This window comes from Rhamphochromis longiceps, linkage group LG19 (assembly GCF_057381845.1).
Source record: "Rhamphochromis longiceps isolate RC_006_pf linkage group LG19, R_longiceps_female_GT1.1, whole genome shotgun sequence".
Taxonomy (NCBI): Eukaryota; Metazoa; Chordata; class Actinopteri; order Cichliformes; family Cichlidae; genus Rhamphochromis; species Rhamphochromis longiceps.
Window position 1 is genome coordinate 9,244,965 of NC_140575.1, and position 14,284 is coordinate 9,259,248.

Consider the following 14,284-nt stretch of genomic DNA (forward strand, 5'->3'; position numbering starts at 1 on the left):
CAATCCAAACTGTGGCTGTGCAGGACCATTCTGAGAGACAGCGGCTTCTTCCGGTACCTCCACACAGCAGTGATGGTTAGTGGGATGATGCTGGTGTTTGGTGGAAATACCCACAACGACACCTCCATGAGCCACGGCGCCAAGTGCTTCTCATCGGACTTCTTGGCCTACAATTTAGGTCAGTAACACACACAGACTTTTTCCTTTCACTAAGGCTCTTTGCTTACACCCATCTACATGCATTCACACCTGAGAGCTGCTTAGTACAGCGGCAGGCTTCTTGTTGTCACTAGGAAGCTCCACTGGAGCAACAGAAGGTCAGATTTTTGCAACTTGCAGACTCAATAAAAACGCATCTTCTATTCATAACTGGAATAAAATAATAAATAAATACTCATAACGAGATGTTGTTAAGCTTTCCAGCACTGTGGTGTTTTTGTCATATTCACACTAGTATTATTATGCTGGATCTTGGTATAAAAAGAGAGAAATTAAAGCTAACTGAGAGAGTGAAGGTGCTTTTTGACTTCTCACTTTATTTATGTGCATAACAATCCTGTTCTTCATAATTCTTAATGCTTTGGAAAAGCTGAATCCTGTGGGGTTTTGATTTCAAAATATTTATTGTTCCTCCAGATAGCTTTTGATTTTCACCGTTTCAGAAGAAACACTTTGCTTTAAATTACCAGTCGAATGAGTTGGCGCTTGGAATTACTCCTCCGCTAAGGCGAGAGCTCTGGCAGAAGTACGCGATACGCACTCTTTGTTTGTCAGCGAGATCAAAAACTGCAAAACTGCAAACGATATTTCATTAAAACTACCTGCAAAGGGGGAGCATAGGAAGAAGGGGAAAAAAAGAAACGATCCATAAAGTTTTGATGTGGCTCTGGATCATCTTTAAAAGGTGAAAATTGGGAATTTGCCTTGGCTAGGGATGCAAACTTTGTCCGTTTGCCCAGACAGTTAGTTTGTTTCTTGAAGTTCGGGCTTTTGAAATAATATCGCCTAAGTATTTGGAAGCTTCTAGCTCATTTCAACATGACGGTATTAGGAAGTCTGTGGTGTTAGCCCCGCCCCTGGAAGGGTGAGCACGAGCAGGTTTTGTTTTGTGTTTTCTTAAACACCTGACATATGTAGTTAATTGTCGTCTGGGATTTTTCTCAGACGCAGTCATACTGGTTTACCAGTGATTGTACTGGAAGGCACACAAAGGTGTTTACTGCAGTTCGTGTTGCAAAAAAAGAGCCACTCCTCTTGAGTGGCTTTAAGGGCTTTCCTGGACAAAACGGGAAGTCGCCCCCAGTAAGATCCAATCCTCTAACCCAGCGGTCCGCAGCCCCGGACCCGGGGGCTGGGGACGGAGTCGTTTGGTACTTCGCTGCGAGAGTTGAGGCTTGGGTGTGAAATTTATGGTTCTCAGGGTTTTCATCACTAACTCTGTTTCCCTGGGTCTTTTCCTGTGTTGTAGTTGTGTGTATTATTTTGAAAGAAATATTTACGTGATACCATAGCGACCAGAGAGAGGAGGACGTTACTCTCAATGTTGTTGGTGCATTTCAGGAGGACGCTGCTAATAAAGTTACACAATTATACAGTGAATTTGCGTTTAATATTATATTTACAAAATACCACAGTTTTTGTCTTGGTCGTATCATTTTATTTTGTTGTATTTATCCGCGACACCTTAAAGGCCGGTCAGTGAAAACATTGTCTGACATTAAACCGGTCCGTGATGCAAAGGCTGGGGCCTGCTGCTCCAACCTACCTGCTGTGAGGGAGTTATGATATTAAATCAATTTTTAATTAGTGTGTCTGATGTGCACTTCTCATACAAATTAGTGACATAAAGGAAAACCTGGGCTTCAGGGTTGAAAACTAGCAAGTTCAATTTTATGGACCTTCCCCTCCAAGCTGCTCTGTGAGGATTTCAGGGTGTCTGTAAAGCAGGGTGGGCATTCCTACTCATAGCTTTGGGGACATAAACTATATTTATTCGTGTTTATTCATGCAGTCTCTTTTCTGAATGCTATGTTGCAATTCTTCGGGATACCTTAGGTTTGTAAATTATTACTTGACAGCAGAGCCCCTGTGCAGACTGCTGGCAGAGTAGAAAATCAGATTTCTTTCCTTTTACAAGTAAAATACTGAGATCAGAGTTGATTTTTGAGAACTAATTATAATCCTGTTTCAAGTTCTCCTCTTTGTCCTAATGTAAGCTAACACAGCTTTGTCACAAACCATCCCGGCTTCCTCATTCTGTTAACTGCCTATAAACGTTGTCATAAATTGAGTCTGCCTCCTTCCGCAGTGCCGTCGCAAGCTGCTCATTAATGAGAGACTTCACTCTCTCCGGATGGGAGAATTCCCCGGAGGCAGAAAATTGCCCCGGGACATGTGAGGGTTTGCTGTGTCATTTCCATCATGATTGACAAGCAGTGAAACTATCTCTCAGGGGCACACACACAGACACACACACACACGTCCTCCAATCTCTCACAGCTTTTGTTCTCGAGAATTGCAGGTTCGGACTAAGACATCCCTTTGTGGTATGAAGAACGGATGATGAGGCAACATGTGCCACATATGTTTAAGTTACCGCATGCTGTGTCTTGCCTGGCGAAATGAGACTAGCTCATCTGACCCTGGCGACAAATTGTTTTTGGGATTTCCCCAGAGATTATTCGAGCCAAACTTTTAGATTTAATAAACTTTAAGCCCACCAACCCCTCCCCTCCTTGTTTCTGACCTCTGCCTGCCACTCCTCATCCTCTCTATGATTTTGTAATTGGACTGAAAGTACTAGCTCACTATATTACTCCAGCACCAGCCAGCTGTAGGGTCGGTGTCAGCAGCCGCAGTGGTAATTAGAGTCAAGATGGCCCCGCGCCGAGAACTAATTGTCTCTCCTTAACAAGCTGAACTCAATTAGAGCATAGAATTCAAGAGCTGTCCACTGTCCTGACATTGGTAAATCGTGTTGTAAAATAACCACCGTGAGGGGCAATGCACCACACCAGCTGCAGTGCCATCCTCTGACACCAGAGGGCACTGTCTGCTCGTGAACGTGGAGCTCTCACAGATGTCCGTCCATCTCCTCTGGGAGACTATGATGACTTGCACTGCATTGTACCGTGTGAATGTGATTTACCACAGTCACTGTGCTGGCTTCTTTAGGCTTTGACTTTCAAGCTCATTCTTTTTTTTCCATTAAGATTTTATAGCTGCACATACTGCTGCTGCTTTCCATTAAAACAAACATAAAGGAATCAAACCATTCAGTTATTCATTTACCTGCTAAACACCAATATAGAAATTTAGAGGTCATGACATCACGGCGGCTTTCCAGTGGCTGAATTTCAAACTGTAGGTAAGTTGCAGTAAGAATAGAAACATTTCTCCTTTGCTTCATTTTATTAGTTACTAGACAAACAAGTTGGGTAGCACTAGTTCGGATAACAACATCCATATGTGTAACTTCAGACTGACAGATCTGCATATGAATATGCAAAATCTGTGGGTCTGAAGCTTTCTGAGAGCCTAATCATTTAACAGATTGTGAATTCTTCCACCTGCAAATTGCAGAAAGGACCCAGAATAACTTGTTAGTGTGTCGCAGGTTCAAAACACCCTATTGCAGTTTCCACCACCAAAAATGGAAAGGCCAGGCTTAGAGACATGCAAGTCAAATCCAGGGATACCAGTTCAGACTTCGTTTGAACCATCAGACTGTTGGAAATTGGTCACTTACGTCTGCTTATGTGGGTCAAACAAAACCATCACTGACTCTCTGTCCCCTTCTGCACCTTTTACCTGCCTTTACATTCAGCTATGGCATTCCACTACCTGTGATCAGTGTCTCAGTCACTTCGGCCATTAGCTTGTCTGACACGAGAAGATGAGCCTCGCTAACCACCCAGAGCGTGTCAGCGGAGTTTGCCACAGCTGAAGACATGTATGTTATAACGAGTGGGAGCAGGTGAAGGGTTTAACTTCTGTCTTCTTTTCATTGCAGCGTGTGATGAGTGGACAGTCTTACCTCGACCGGACCTGTACCACGATGTCAACCGCTTCGGACACTCTGCAATCTTCAGTGATGGGTAATCTTTAATTAATTACGTAATTGAAAACTCACCGGATTAAAAGTGGAAAATCCTCTGCAGTACATATATGAATCTCATTAAACATGAGCTCCTGTATGATTTTTCTTCTTCACTCCATTCCTTTCCTGTTTGTTTTATTTATGATCGCTGTGGACTTGTTAGATGGATGATGGAACAACCACAAAACATCAGCAGAGAGGAAATGAGGAACGCAAAAACGTAGAAAGCTGCCGTTTGTTGTCGAAAAACGATTAAAAAGGATTGTTAAGAAAGAGAAGCTGAATTCATGAATGGATGCTTTGGCATTCAGAGTGACAGTTGAGAACAGAACAAGAGATTTTCAAGTATTGGCAGCAGACTTTTTGATAAAAGGGAGTCCTCAGAGTTCCTTTGTGGGCTTAAACCCTTCAAATACACGTCCTTTGCTTGATAGGGGACAATTGCAACACACGTGGGGTTATTGTTGCTTCTTAAATTGTGTTGAATTTATGGTGTAGCATAAGGAAATGGTCTTGCACTATGGCAGCACAGAGCGGGGACAAAGGGGAAACACTTGAAGCAAAGGAAAACGAGCAAACAATGCATCACAGGGAAAAATCAAACCCTTGTTGCCTTGGGAAAAGCTGTGTGGATCCATACATGACATTTCATTATCAGTCTGCAATATGAATAGATTGTGATGGGGATGGTGCTGCGAGCAGAAGCGATGAGTCATCACTAAATATGATCTGCTCTGCCAGCAGAGCAAGACGCTGCGATCCATATTAAATTATACATCCTGTTGTATAGAAGACATTAAATATTAACATTAATCACTACCCCTGTTTGGGGCAGTCCTTATATTACTCATGACTCCACTTCCTTGGGAGCAGTTCAAAGTTTGTTCATGCATTCATTAACTGTTCGAGTTCAGCGCAATCAAAAGTTCACAGCAGTTGAACTGAGCGGTATTTTTTTTAAATGTATTAAATGACGATAAGCAAGTTTACGAGAAGCCGTAATAAGGTTTAAAAAAACAGGCTCTACTGCTGTAGTCCTTAATGTCAGGTTTGAGTTGTTATATTGAAGACAGAGACTGATGTACCTGCTCCACATTAACTTAAGTACTACAGCAAAACTCTCCAAGCATCCTTTGGTCTGAACTTTAAAGTAAAGGATCTGCATTTGCTTTCAGGCCCCCCCAAAAAAACCTGGCACAGTCTTTCCTTTGAACTGTGTCTTGCTATCTCAGTTTCTTTAAATTCTCTGTTAAAAAACAGTTTTCATAATATTTTTGAAAGAAAATGATTGGGAGGGAAAACACACGCTTTCACTATCCGTAAGACTTTTTCTCTACAATGACTCACATCTTTTAAATGAGAAGAAAAGAAAGTGGTTAACTGATGTAGTCCCCTGCAAGACTACCATGTTCTCCTCCTCCCGATCTAGGCACTCAGCAGGATGTCCTCAGCGTGCAGTTTGAAGTGTGCCCTCCACGATCCAGTGGAGTGGGGGTGGCTTTTGATCAGACTTGTGCAAATTACCCATCTACCCGGCCGGGCAGCCTGTGAATGGGTAATTGGTGGATGAGTCTGAGAGCATGCATACGCTTAGGCCCACGCTCGCAGAGTAATCCCAGTAGCTGAACATAGGCCAGTGGAGAAACATGTTCAGAAACGACCTGGACCCATCATCAAAATGCACTCTAACACGCGCACAGTAGGGGGTCCTGTCAGGTCCATCTGCACAGGAAGAGAGCGCTTGTTGGGGATTTAGCAGACTTAAGAGGCAGGTTGAAGCCCAGAGAAGAGGAGGATCACTTAGAGTGTGCAAAAAGGGTTGAAATTGGGCAAAATAGTAGGGAGGAAATTCACTTGTCTTACTTCCTGAATCCCTTCCCTCCTAACATCTATTTCACCTGTAGTCCTCTAATTCTTTTCTTGTGTTCTCCTGCAGCGTTATGTACGTGTTCGGTGGCTTTAACAGTCTACTGCTCCGCGATGTCCTCACGTACACCTCGCCCAGCTGCTCGGCCTTTTCCAGCCCGACGTCCTGCAGCCAGGCCTGGCCAGGAATTCACTGCGTGTGGAACGCCACCCAGGAGGCCTGTCTGCCTTGGGAAAGCGACGTTATCGGCACTGAACAGCAGCAGCAGCCCTCCTGCAACACGAGATCATGTAGGTGACGCTGCAGTTGCATTGAAATGCCGCACGGACGTGACACGTGAAGCTAATCCAAGATAATTTGGGGTTCTCGATGCTTTCCTTCAGTGTGTGCAGAACTCATCTGCATTCGCTTCACTGATGTCCGATGAGATGCATACGCTGCCAGAAACGGCTTGTTTGTCATGGGCTGCCAACACAGTTCCTCACATCAAAGAGGGAAAATGAGCGAAAAAATATGTCACCTGGGTGTTTTCCTCTGTGTGTGCTTGTGCGTGTTTGTGTATGTGTGGTAAGTTTTGGAATGTGGAAAATATGGCCCTCATGCATCATCCAGAAACAAACAGTTATACCTATAACTTCTGTTCCCTGAAGGAGAGGAATGAGGTGCAACACATAAGTATGGAACATATATATGCACCCCATAGAGCAGCCATCAAACTGGAGTCGGACCACCAGCATCACCAGTGTGCAGTAGACCCAGCACAAAGAAGCGGGACAAAGCGGGATCCTTGGTGCTGTATGCCAGTGAGATAGCTTCTATAATCCAGTGGGGCAGCCTCTGTTTAAACAGGGGGGTCTACCTGTAGTCGGATTAGCGAAGCAGACAACTGGTCTCATAAAAGCACATTCTGAGTGCTCTTAATGTTTGTACATAGCACACGTGCATCCTCTTCTGCTTCTTAGATGCAAAAGAAGAGGAGCAAAAGCTCAGATGCTCAAATTCCATTGAGCTATAAGATGCAGGAATGACCTTGGGTAAACATGCCGCATTCGGGTACAATACGACCCTGAGGCCATCAGGAGAGAACTGTGTGCAGGAGGGATGCACAGACAGAGCGTGAAGGTCACCTACTCGCTTTTCAGAAGCCAATGGGAGAACCAGTGCAGTCTTATATGAAAGAAATTTTGTATACATGGACTCGGTGGGTTCAAAGGGGTCTACAAGGGGGCTCCAGCACCAAAGACCCATGCAGGGACACTGAACCTAACCACGGGTCTCGGGCGGCAAACCCTTTTACAAAAACTTATGACAAGGAGATGTGCAACCCAATCAAAACCAATAAGATGAGCAGATATTGCTGAATCTCCTGCAGCAATGTCAAAATATCCAGAATAGACCACTGGAATGGAGGATTGCTTGAAGGTCTGGTTGAGGCCCTAGATTGTTGCTACTATGCTTGCTTATCTATCACATTAGACCTCTCAGCAGGTAAGCATGAAGGCGCCAGATCCGGGCGCGGATGAACCACTTCTCCTCCCACCTGAGAGAGGAGGTCCCTTCAGAGATGAAACTGCCAAGGCCTTGGTGCTAAAAGACTCATTATATCCACATCCATCAAGGGGCCACTAGAATCAGAGAGAGCTGCTGTCGACACACTCTCTCTAGAACTGGAGATATTATTTCCGCTGGGGGAAATGCATACAGGAGCACGACTGGCCACTGGTGCACTAGTGCAAGCATACTATGTAGATGATGAGATATTCAAGGACTTCACCATCTTATGTTGAGAACATTCTGATTGTTGTTGACAGTTTTTTGCTAATTGGAGAACCTCTGCCCACCTTCTGAGAAACTCTGGCAGTAAAAACAGGAATTGACCTGGTGCTAATTCAATTAATTAGTTGCAAAATGTCCCACCGGCTGTTTCATTTTAGGACCACTTACTTTTTTACTTTTACTTTTTACCAGTCTTTTTTTTTTTTTTTTTTTTTTGCCTCCGTTCCAACTTTTTAAAGATGTATTGCTGCTCAAAATTAGCTAATATAGTAGTACATTTTCCCAATTTCAACACTCATTATGGTTTCTGTTTTCTCTACCAAATAAAATCCTGGATTCTGTTTTTGTTTACATTTTGTGTGATGTGCAAATGTGTTTGTTTGGTTTTTAATTGCATTGAGGTTTTATTACATTTTGATTTCTAATTATAAACATCCCCCAACGCTAACACTCGTGACACTGATGCACCCACACACAATTTCTTACATGTGAGCGTGCGTGTCAGTGAGGTAATCACGAAGGATAGTCCAGCCTTCTCTCTCTGGTTCCTGTTGAGAGTTGTCTTCCGTTTGTTTGTCAGTTGTCACACAAAGAGGAAAACCCAGAAACATCAGTCTTTCTCCTCGGCACGGCTGTCTTATTTTCCGGTCTTGCTTCTACAGCAGTGCTGGCAGATGGAAACCGCTCCATGGCATCTCTTTCCGGCACATTAAATACAAGGGATGCGATCTGGCAGTCAACACTGGATACCCCGAAAGAGACGGCAAATGTTTTGACTGAGCTGTGGTTAATGGCAGAAACAGAGTTACTGGTTGCTTTGACTTTTGAACTGACTGGAAGATTTCTGTCTCTGTTCTTATAAATTAAAAAAAAAAAAAGTGCACCCTGTTCTACATTTTGCAGACGGTGATGCTGAGAGATGTGACCAGTATACCGACTGTTACAGCTGCACTGCCAACACCAACGGCTGCCAGTGGTGTTCGAGCCAATGCGTGTCTCTTGGAAGTAACTGCACCTCTGCATCGGTAAGAAAACTTGCTCTCCACCCTGCCCAGAGCATTTGGGGACATCGCCTCTAACTGTGTTACATATAGGAGCTGAAGAGGTGCTTCTTATAAGCCTGGGAGGATCCAGAAAGCAGGATATATCAGGTTGTAGAGAAGGGGCCTGCTGGGCTTACTGCCTGCAGTCACCTCATTGCTTGGGGGAGAAAAAACCCTTTGTTGGACATTAAACACACAAAGTAATGGTTTTGTTGGACACCAGTGGTTTTTCTGCAAGCTGCAGAACTTCACAATCTGATGTTTACATGCGTGGATGTGTATTCACTTCAGCAAACATTGCCAACTAACATTTTGTTGCCACGCAAGCCGAGTGCAATTTTGCAACTTATTGTAATACATGAATAGGTAGTGTTGTTATGATCTCGAGCAGTCAGAGGCTCTTTGAAGCACAGAATAATGAATGCTCAGACACAATAGTTTCCTGGAGCCAATTCCAGTGCAGCTTCACTAATTTTGGCAACTTTTTGTTGCTTTCAATGGACTACACAAACTTTTTCCATTTTTCTCCAAAGGTTATTTCATCTTAAAACACACATCAGAGGGAAAAATACAGCCTGTCTCAGTCCAGCCCATGTGTCCTTAAAAGAAATCAAAATAACCCTGACCCCTAGAATCTGAGTGCTTACATTATGTTAATGGCAAATTACTTTTTTGAGTCTACACTCACTGCCATGCAACAATGCTCCAGAATAGGACGCTCCATGTATGCGTGCAAACGAACCTTTTTGGGGATTTTCTGTGATGGTCAGTAGCACCCTACACACACCTTTCCATCTTGCAGCTCTGTTATAATGTACACTCACTGCACCTGTTCAGCTGCTAGGTAATGCAAATATCTTAGTCTGCCAATATAACTGCAAGCTACTCAATGCATTTAGGCATTTTAGACATGATCAAAATGACCTGCAGAAATTCAAAGTGAGCATAAGCGTGTGAGTGTGTTTGAGTGATTTGAGGAACTTTGAATGGCATGTTTGTATGTAAAAGATCCAGTGAGCAGCAGTTTGGGCAAAAATACCTTGTTGATGCCTGAGGTCAGAGAACAGAGGCCACACTGCTTCGATCTGATAGGACCGCAACAGTAACTCAAATAACCAGTCGTTAAAACCACGGTGGTGTGGCGTAATGGTGTTGTTGATATTTTCTTGGCACGCTTTAGGTTCATTCATAGCAAGTGAATATTGTGTGGATGCCAAAGCCTTACCAGAGTATGGTTTCTGATTATAATCATGTGCACACGATGTGGTCCTTTTATGACTACAGTGTTCTCATCATCTGATGGCTGCTTCCAGCAGGGTATCACACCATGTCACAAACCTGAAATGATCTCAATCCAGTGTACTCAAGCGGCCTCCGCAGTCATCAGATCTCAGTCCAATGGAACATCTTTGGAGTGAGGTGGAACAAGAGGTTCACAGCAGCTGTGTGATGCTGTCACTGTCAATATGGAATTAAGGCACTTAGTTCAACCCAGCACTCGCGGAGCCCAAAAATGTGTTTTCATCAAATGGTGATGCTGATATGTGCTGCGGTGGTATCTCAGCTTCTACAAGTAAAAACGTTTCATCCGTTCTTTCATTGTATGATTACCACAATGTATTTATTCATAATAAGACGGTCAACATTAATATTTTCTTCCTTTTTATTGAAGCAGGTATGTCGAGTAATGGTTTTTACAGTTTGTCGTGAGTCCATATTTATAACATAATATAATGTGTTTCATTAGCGACCCGAGCAGTAAGATGTAGGCTAATTTAAAGGTTTATATAACATGTAAGTGGATTGTTTTATGTAAGTAATGTGGGGGGAAGAAAGAAGAAACGTTTCTAAGATAAAATTCTTGTTTAATAAGAAAAAAGGACTCGGGCTTTCTGTGCAAGCAAATATACTATTACTAAAATAATCAGCCATGTCTACTAAATGGATAGACTTGAGCAGAATTCAGTGCTTTGTGTGACAACTAATGAAACATTTTCATGTTTGCTGGATCTGGTTTGTCAATCTATGATCAGATTACTCCTCTGTTAGCCGCCGGCAGACTCGCACAGTTCAAATGTCTCTTTCAGCACTCTTATCTGCACAATATGTGAGAAATGAGTCTCAATATCTCTGACTTCAGTTATTAAATAATCGAATATTTAAATTCAAATAGCTGTGTTGTAGGAAAAAGAAGACTTTGATTTTTTTTTTTTTTTTTTTTTTTCCAGCGCATCCGAAGTTTAAATCTTTTTGAACGAATTTGAAAAGATCTGTCTGGTCCTCATATATCTGTTCCCCTTTATTCTGCGTGACTAATAAAAAATGTTTCCTTTCTTTTTGTTTTGTTGTTTTTTGTTTCATCTGAATGAATATCATTTACGCATCATGAAATGTAATTGTTTTGCAGTTTAGAGTCCAAAGTGTTGATGTCTGTTGTTTTCGGGTTTCTTTTCTCAGGGGGCCATAGCAGAGTATGAAGTTTGCCCCAAGGACAACCCGTCGTACGTGTGCAACAAGAAAACAAGCTGCAAGAGCTGTGCTGTGGACCAAAACTGTCAGTGGGATTCTCGCAACCAAGAGTGCATCTCGCTGCCAGGTAACAGGGATGCTTGGAAGAAATAAAGCAGTTTTAATTTGAAAAGATTACGACAACACACACACACACACACACACACACACACACACACACACACACACACACACACACACACACACACACACAGGCAAAAGGCAACACGAATCATACTTAGTTTCTGAAATCTAGAGGTGCAAAACTGATAACAGAATTTAAATAGTCAAATATTGATACACAGCACAGATAAGCAGGAAGTGCTGAACAGAATTTTATCTCTCTAGTTATCAAACCCAAGTTAACTGTTCATATATCAGATAAAGTCTGTCAGAAGGAAAGTCACTCCTACGCGAGAGCCAGGGTACACCCTGGACAGGTCGCCAGTCTATCACAGGGCTGACACACAGAGACAGACAACCATTCACACCTATGGGCAATTTAGAGTTACCTATGAATCCCCACTAACAGAAAGACCCTGGCCTGATGTTGGAATTGAACTTCTTTCTGAGAGGCAACAGTGCTAACCACCGAGCCACCGTGCTGCCCCCTCTGAAATCTATTAAAAATAATTAGCCACATGCTACACAGTGATGAAAGCTCTGTTTTGGTGAATGACAGAAATATAGACTAAAAATATTACAGCCAACTGAAACTAAACTGGAAATTAAAACATTTTTAACTAAAATAAAAAAATAGATTTGTGAAGAAAAATTACAAATTTTACAAAATCAGTTGTGAACTTGGAAAACGAACAAAGAATAGAATTAAAAACACAGCAGAAATATTCTTGGTTTTAGTTTACAAGTTACCTGATGAGGCATTGATGGACGTGTTTGAAACTTTGCATGTCTACAAGACGGAGACAACTGCTTTTTAAAAAGTTCTGTATTTTATTATAATACCTGTACTGCTTCTGACATACATAAACTGAAGGTGGCCAGTTTTTCCAGTAGATATACAGTCAGCTTGCATATTGCATATCAGAAGTATTGACGTCTACTCTCTCCCCTGCAGAGAACGTGTGTGGTGAAAGCTGGCACCTGGTGGGCAACTCTTGTCTGAAATTCATCACGACCAAGGACTCGTACGATAACGCCAAGCTGACCTGCAGGAACCACAACGCCGTCCTGGCCTCTCTGACCACACAAAAGAAGGTGGACTTTGTCCTGAAGGAGCTGCAGATAATGAGCGTGGTGGTAAGGAGAAGGGGGCGATTGGAGGGGGAAGTAGCCAGGATATTAATTATCGGATTAGAGAAAATGTGATATTCTCCTTGGGGAAATTGGGTCATCAGACTAGCAGAGAGAAAGATACCGATAAGACTTGAGATGCGCTGAGAGTGCCGGAGATAAAAATGGATAATTACAGCAAAAAGATCAAATCAGGCAATGACTGAAGAATGATACACTACTTAGACAACTAATGATGTCGTCTACAAAGAGCCTTCCTTGATATACAGTCTTGTTGAAGTAAGCGGATGTGGACACATTAGAAGACTAAATCAATAAGTTACACACGGGTTCAAAAGACCAGCACATCTGAAGTCCACTGTAAGAAAGATTTTTATTTCTCATGTTTTTCTCTGATTGATGAGCATAAATGGACTCTTGTGCCCTTTCTCTAGTTTTTGCCCTTGGCTGTCTTTTCAGTAGCTTTTGAAATCTTCTCTTTTCCTTCTTAATCTGAATGAGCTCTGGTTGGATTCTGTGTGTGTGTGTGTGTGTGTGTGTGTGTGCGTGCGTGCGTGCGTGCGTGTGAGAGAGATTTTTGAACCATTAAGTGTGAAACAAATCTCCCATTAACAGATCTCTTCCTCAGAGCTCAGACATCTCTTACTCGCTCCATTAGAGCACATGCACAAAAATCTATCCCTGCGATCAATCAACCATCGCAAGCTGCCGTCTTTATTCTGTTCACGTATCTGCAGATATGGACGGAGGATGGACCGGACGCACTGTTGGGTATCGGGTTGTAAAGTCTGAATTCAGTTTTTAAGTTAGTTGGGGTTAAACTTCCTTAGGTTTGTAAAAATTTGTGCATCTTACCAAGTTAAGCAGAAGATTTAACAGAAGTTTTATCTTCTCCAATAGTAGAATTATCTGATTTTTTTCCCCCTTATTTTGAAATGTTTGACATGAAATGATTTTATTACATTTTGCACATTAAACCATTAAGAAATCAATCAGTTCATTCATAAATAGACGAGAAGAAGATGTGTAGATAATACAAAAAGTATTTTGTAATATCAGGAAAGTCCCTACAAAAAAAGAAAAGAAAAAAGTAATATAGCTCTTTGTAGTTTCTAATTACATACCAAATGCAAATACTGCCTCCTTTAACTTAGGCCACCCATGCAAAAAAAGCGATCCTGCAAAGTGCCTTGCAGCCACCACACGGTGGCTGCAAGGCACCGTGTGGTGAATGCTGAAGCTAAATAAGACAAAAGGGGTCTAAATCACAAAGTCAGGCTGGAATTAAAGAAGTGTCTTTCATCCATTCTAATGAAATCGTGTAGATTTCCCCTGCTGGTCTAAATTTGTTCTGGTGGTTGCTTTTCAGTAATCTTTGTGCTTAAGGGTAGAGAATAATGGAAGCTTAACCGCTCTGGAATAACATTGGTTTTCAATGATACGGGCGCAGAGATTTGAGAACAGGCTCCCTTGTTGTATTGATGGTGTACATCCAGTTCAGTAGTTCCAACGGTTTCCAGGCAGGTTTAATCAATCTGAGAAATGGCGATTGTATTCGATCTCAAAGGTACAGTTATCCCTCTCATGCCTGCGAGAGAGAGAAAAGTCTTTTTGTTTGCTACTATTGCAATATTAAAACCATTGATTAGAGATGAGTTGGATAACGGAGCTTCTCAAGTCAACTGAGGTAAAGCTGCCTTTATTGCCACTGCGCCTGGTGCAGTGTGTTGCACGTCA

At 42.4% G+C, this 14,284-nt stretch overlaps 1 protein-coding gene across 2 annotated transcripts in view; it reads left to right on the plus strand.

Annotated features, from left to right (window-relative positions):
- The window catches only part of atrn (attractin), a 134,147-nt gene that overhangs the window by 27,556 nt on the left and 92,307 nt on the right, over nucleotides 1-14,284 (plus strand). For both annotated transcript variants that reach the window (XM_085391408.1, XM_085391409.1), the window contains exons 10-15: nucleotides 24-178; nucleotides 4,013-4,097; nucleotides 6,036-6,256; nucleotides 8,646-8,767; nucleotides 11,243-11,381; nucleotides 12,372-12,553. In XM_085391408.1, coding sequence (XP_085247534.1) covers nucleotides 24-178; nucleotides 4,013-4,097; nucleotides 6,036-6,256; nucleotides 8,646-8,767; nucleotides 11,243-11,381; nucleotides 12,372-12,553 — 904 coding nt within the window. The remainder of the gene's footprint in view (nucleotides 1-23; nucleotides 179-4,012; nucleotides 4,098-6,035; nucleotides 6,257-8,645; nucleotides 8,768-11,242; nucleotides 11,382-12,371; nucleotides 12,554-14,284) is intronic.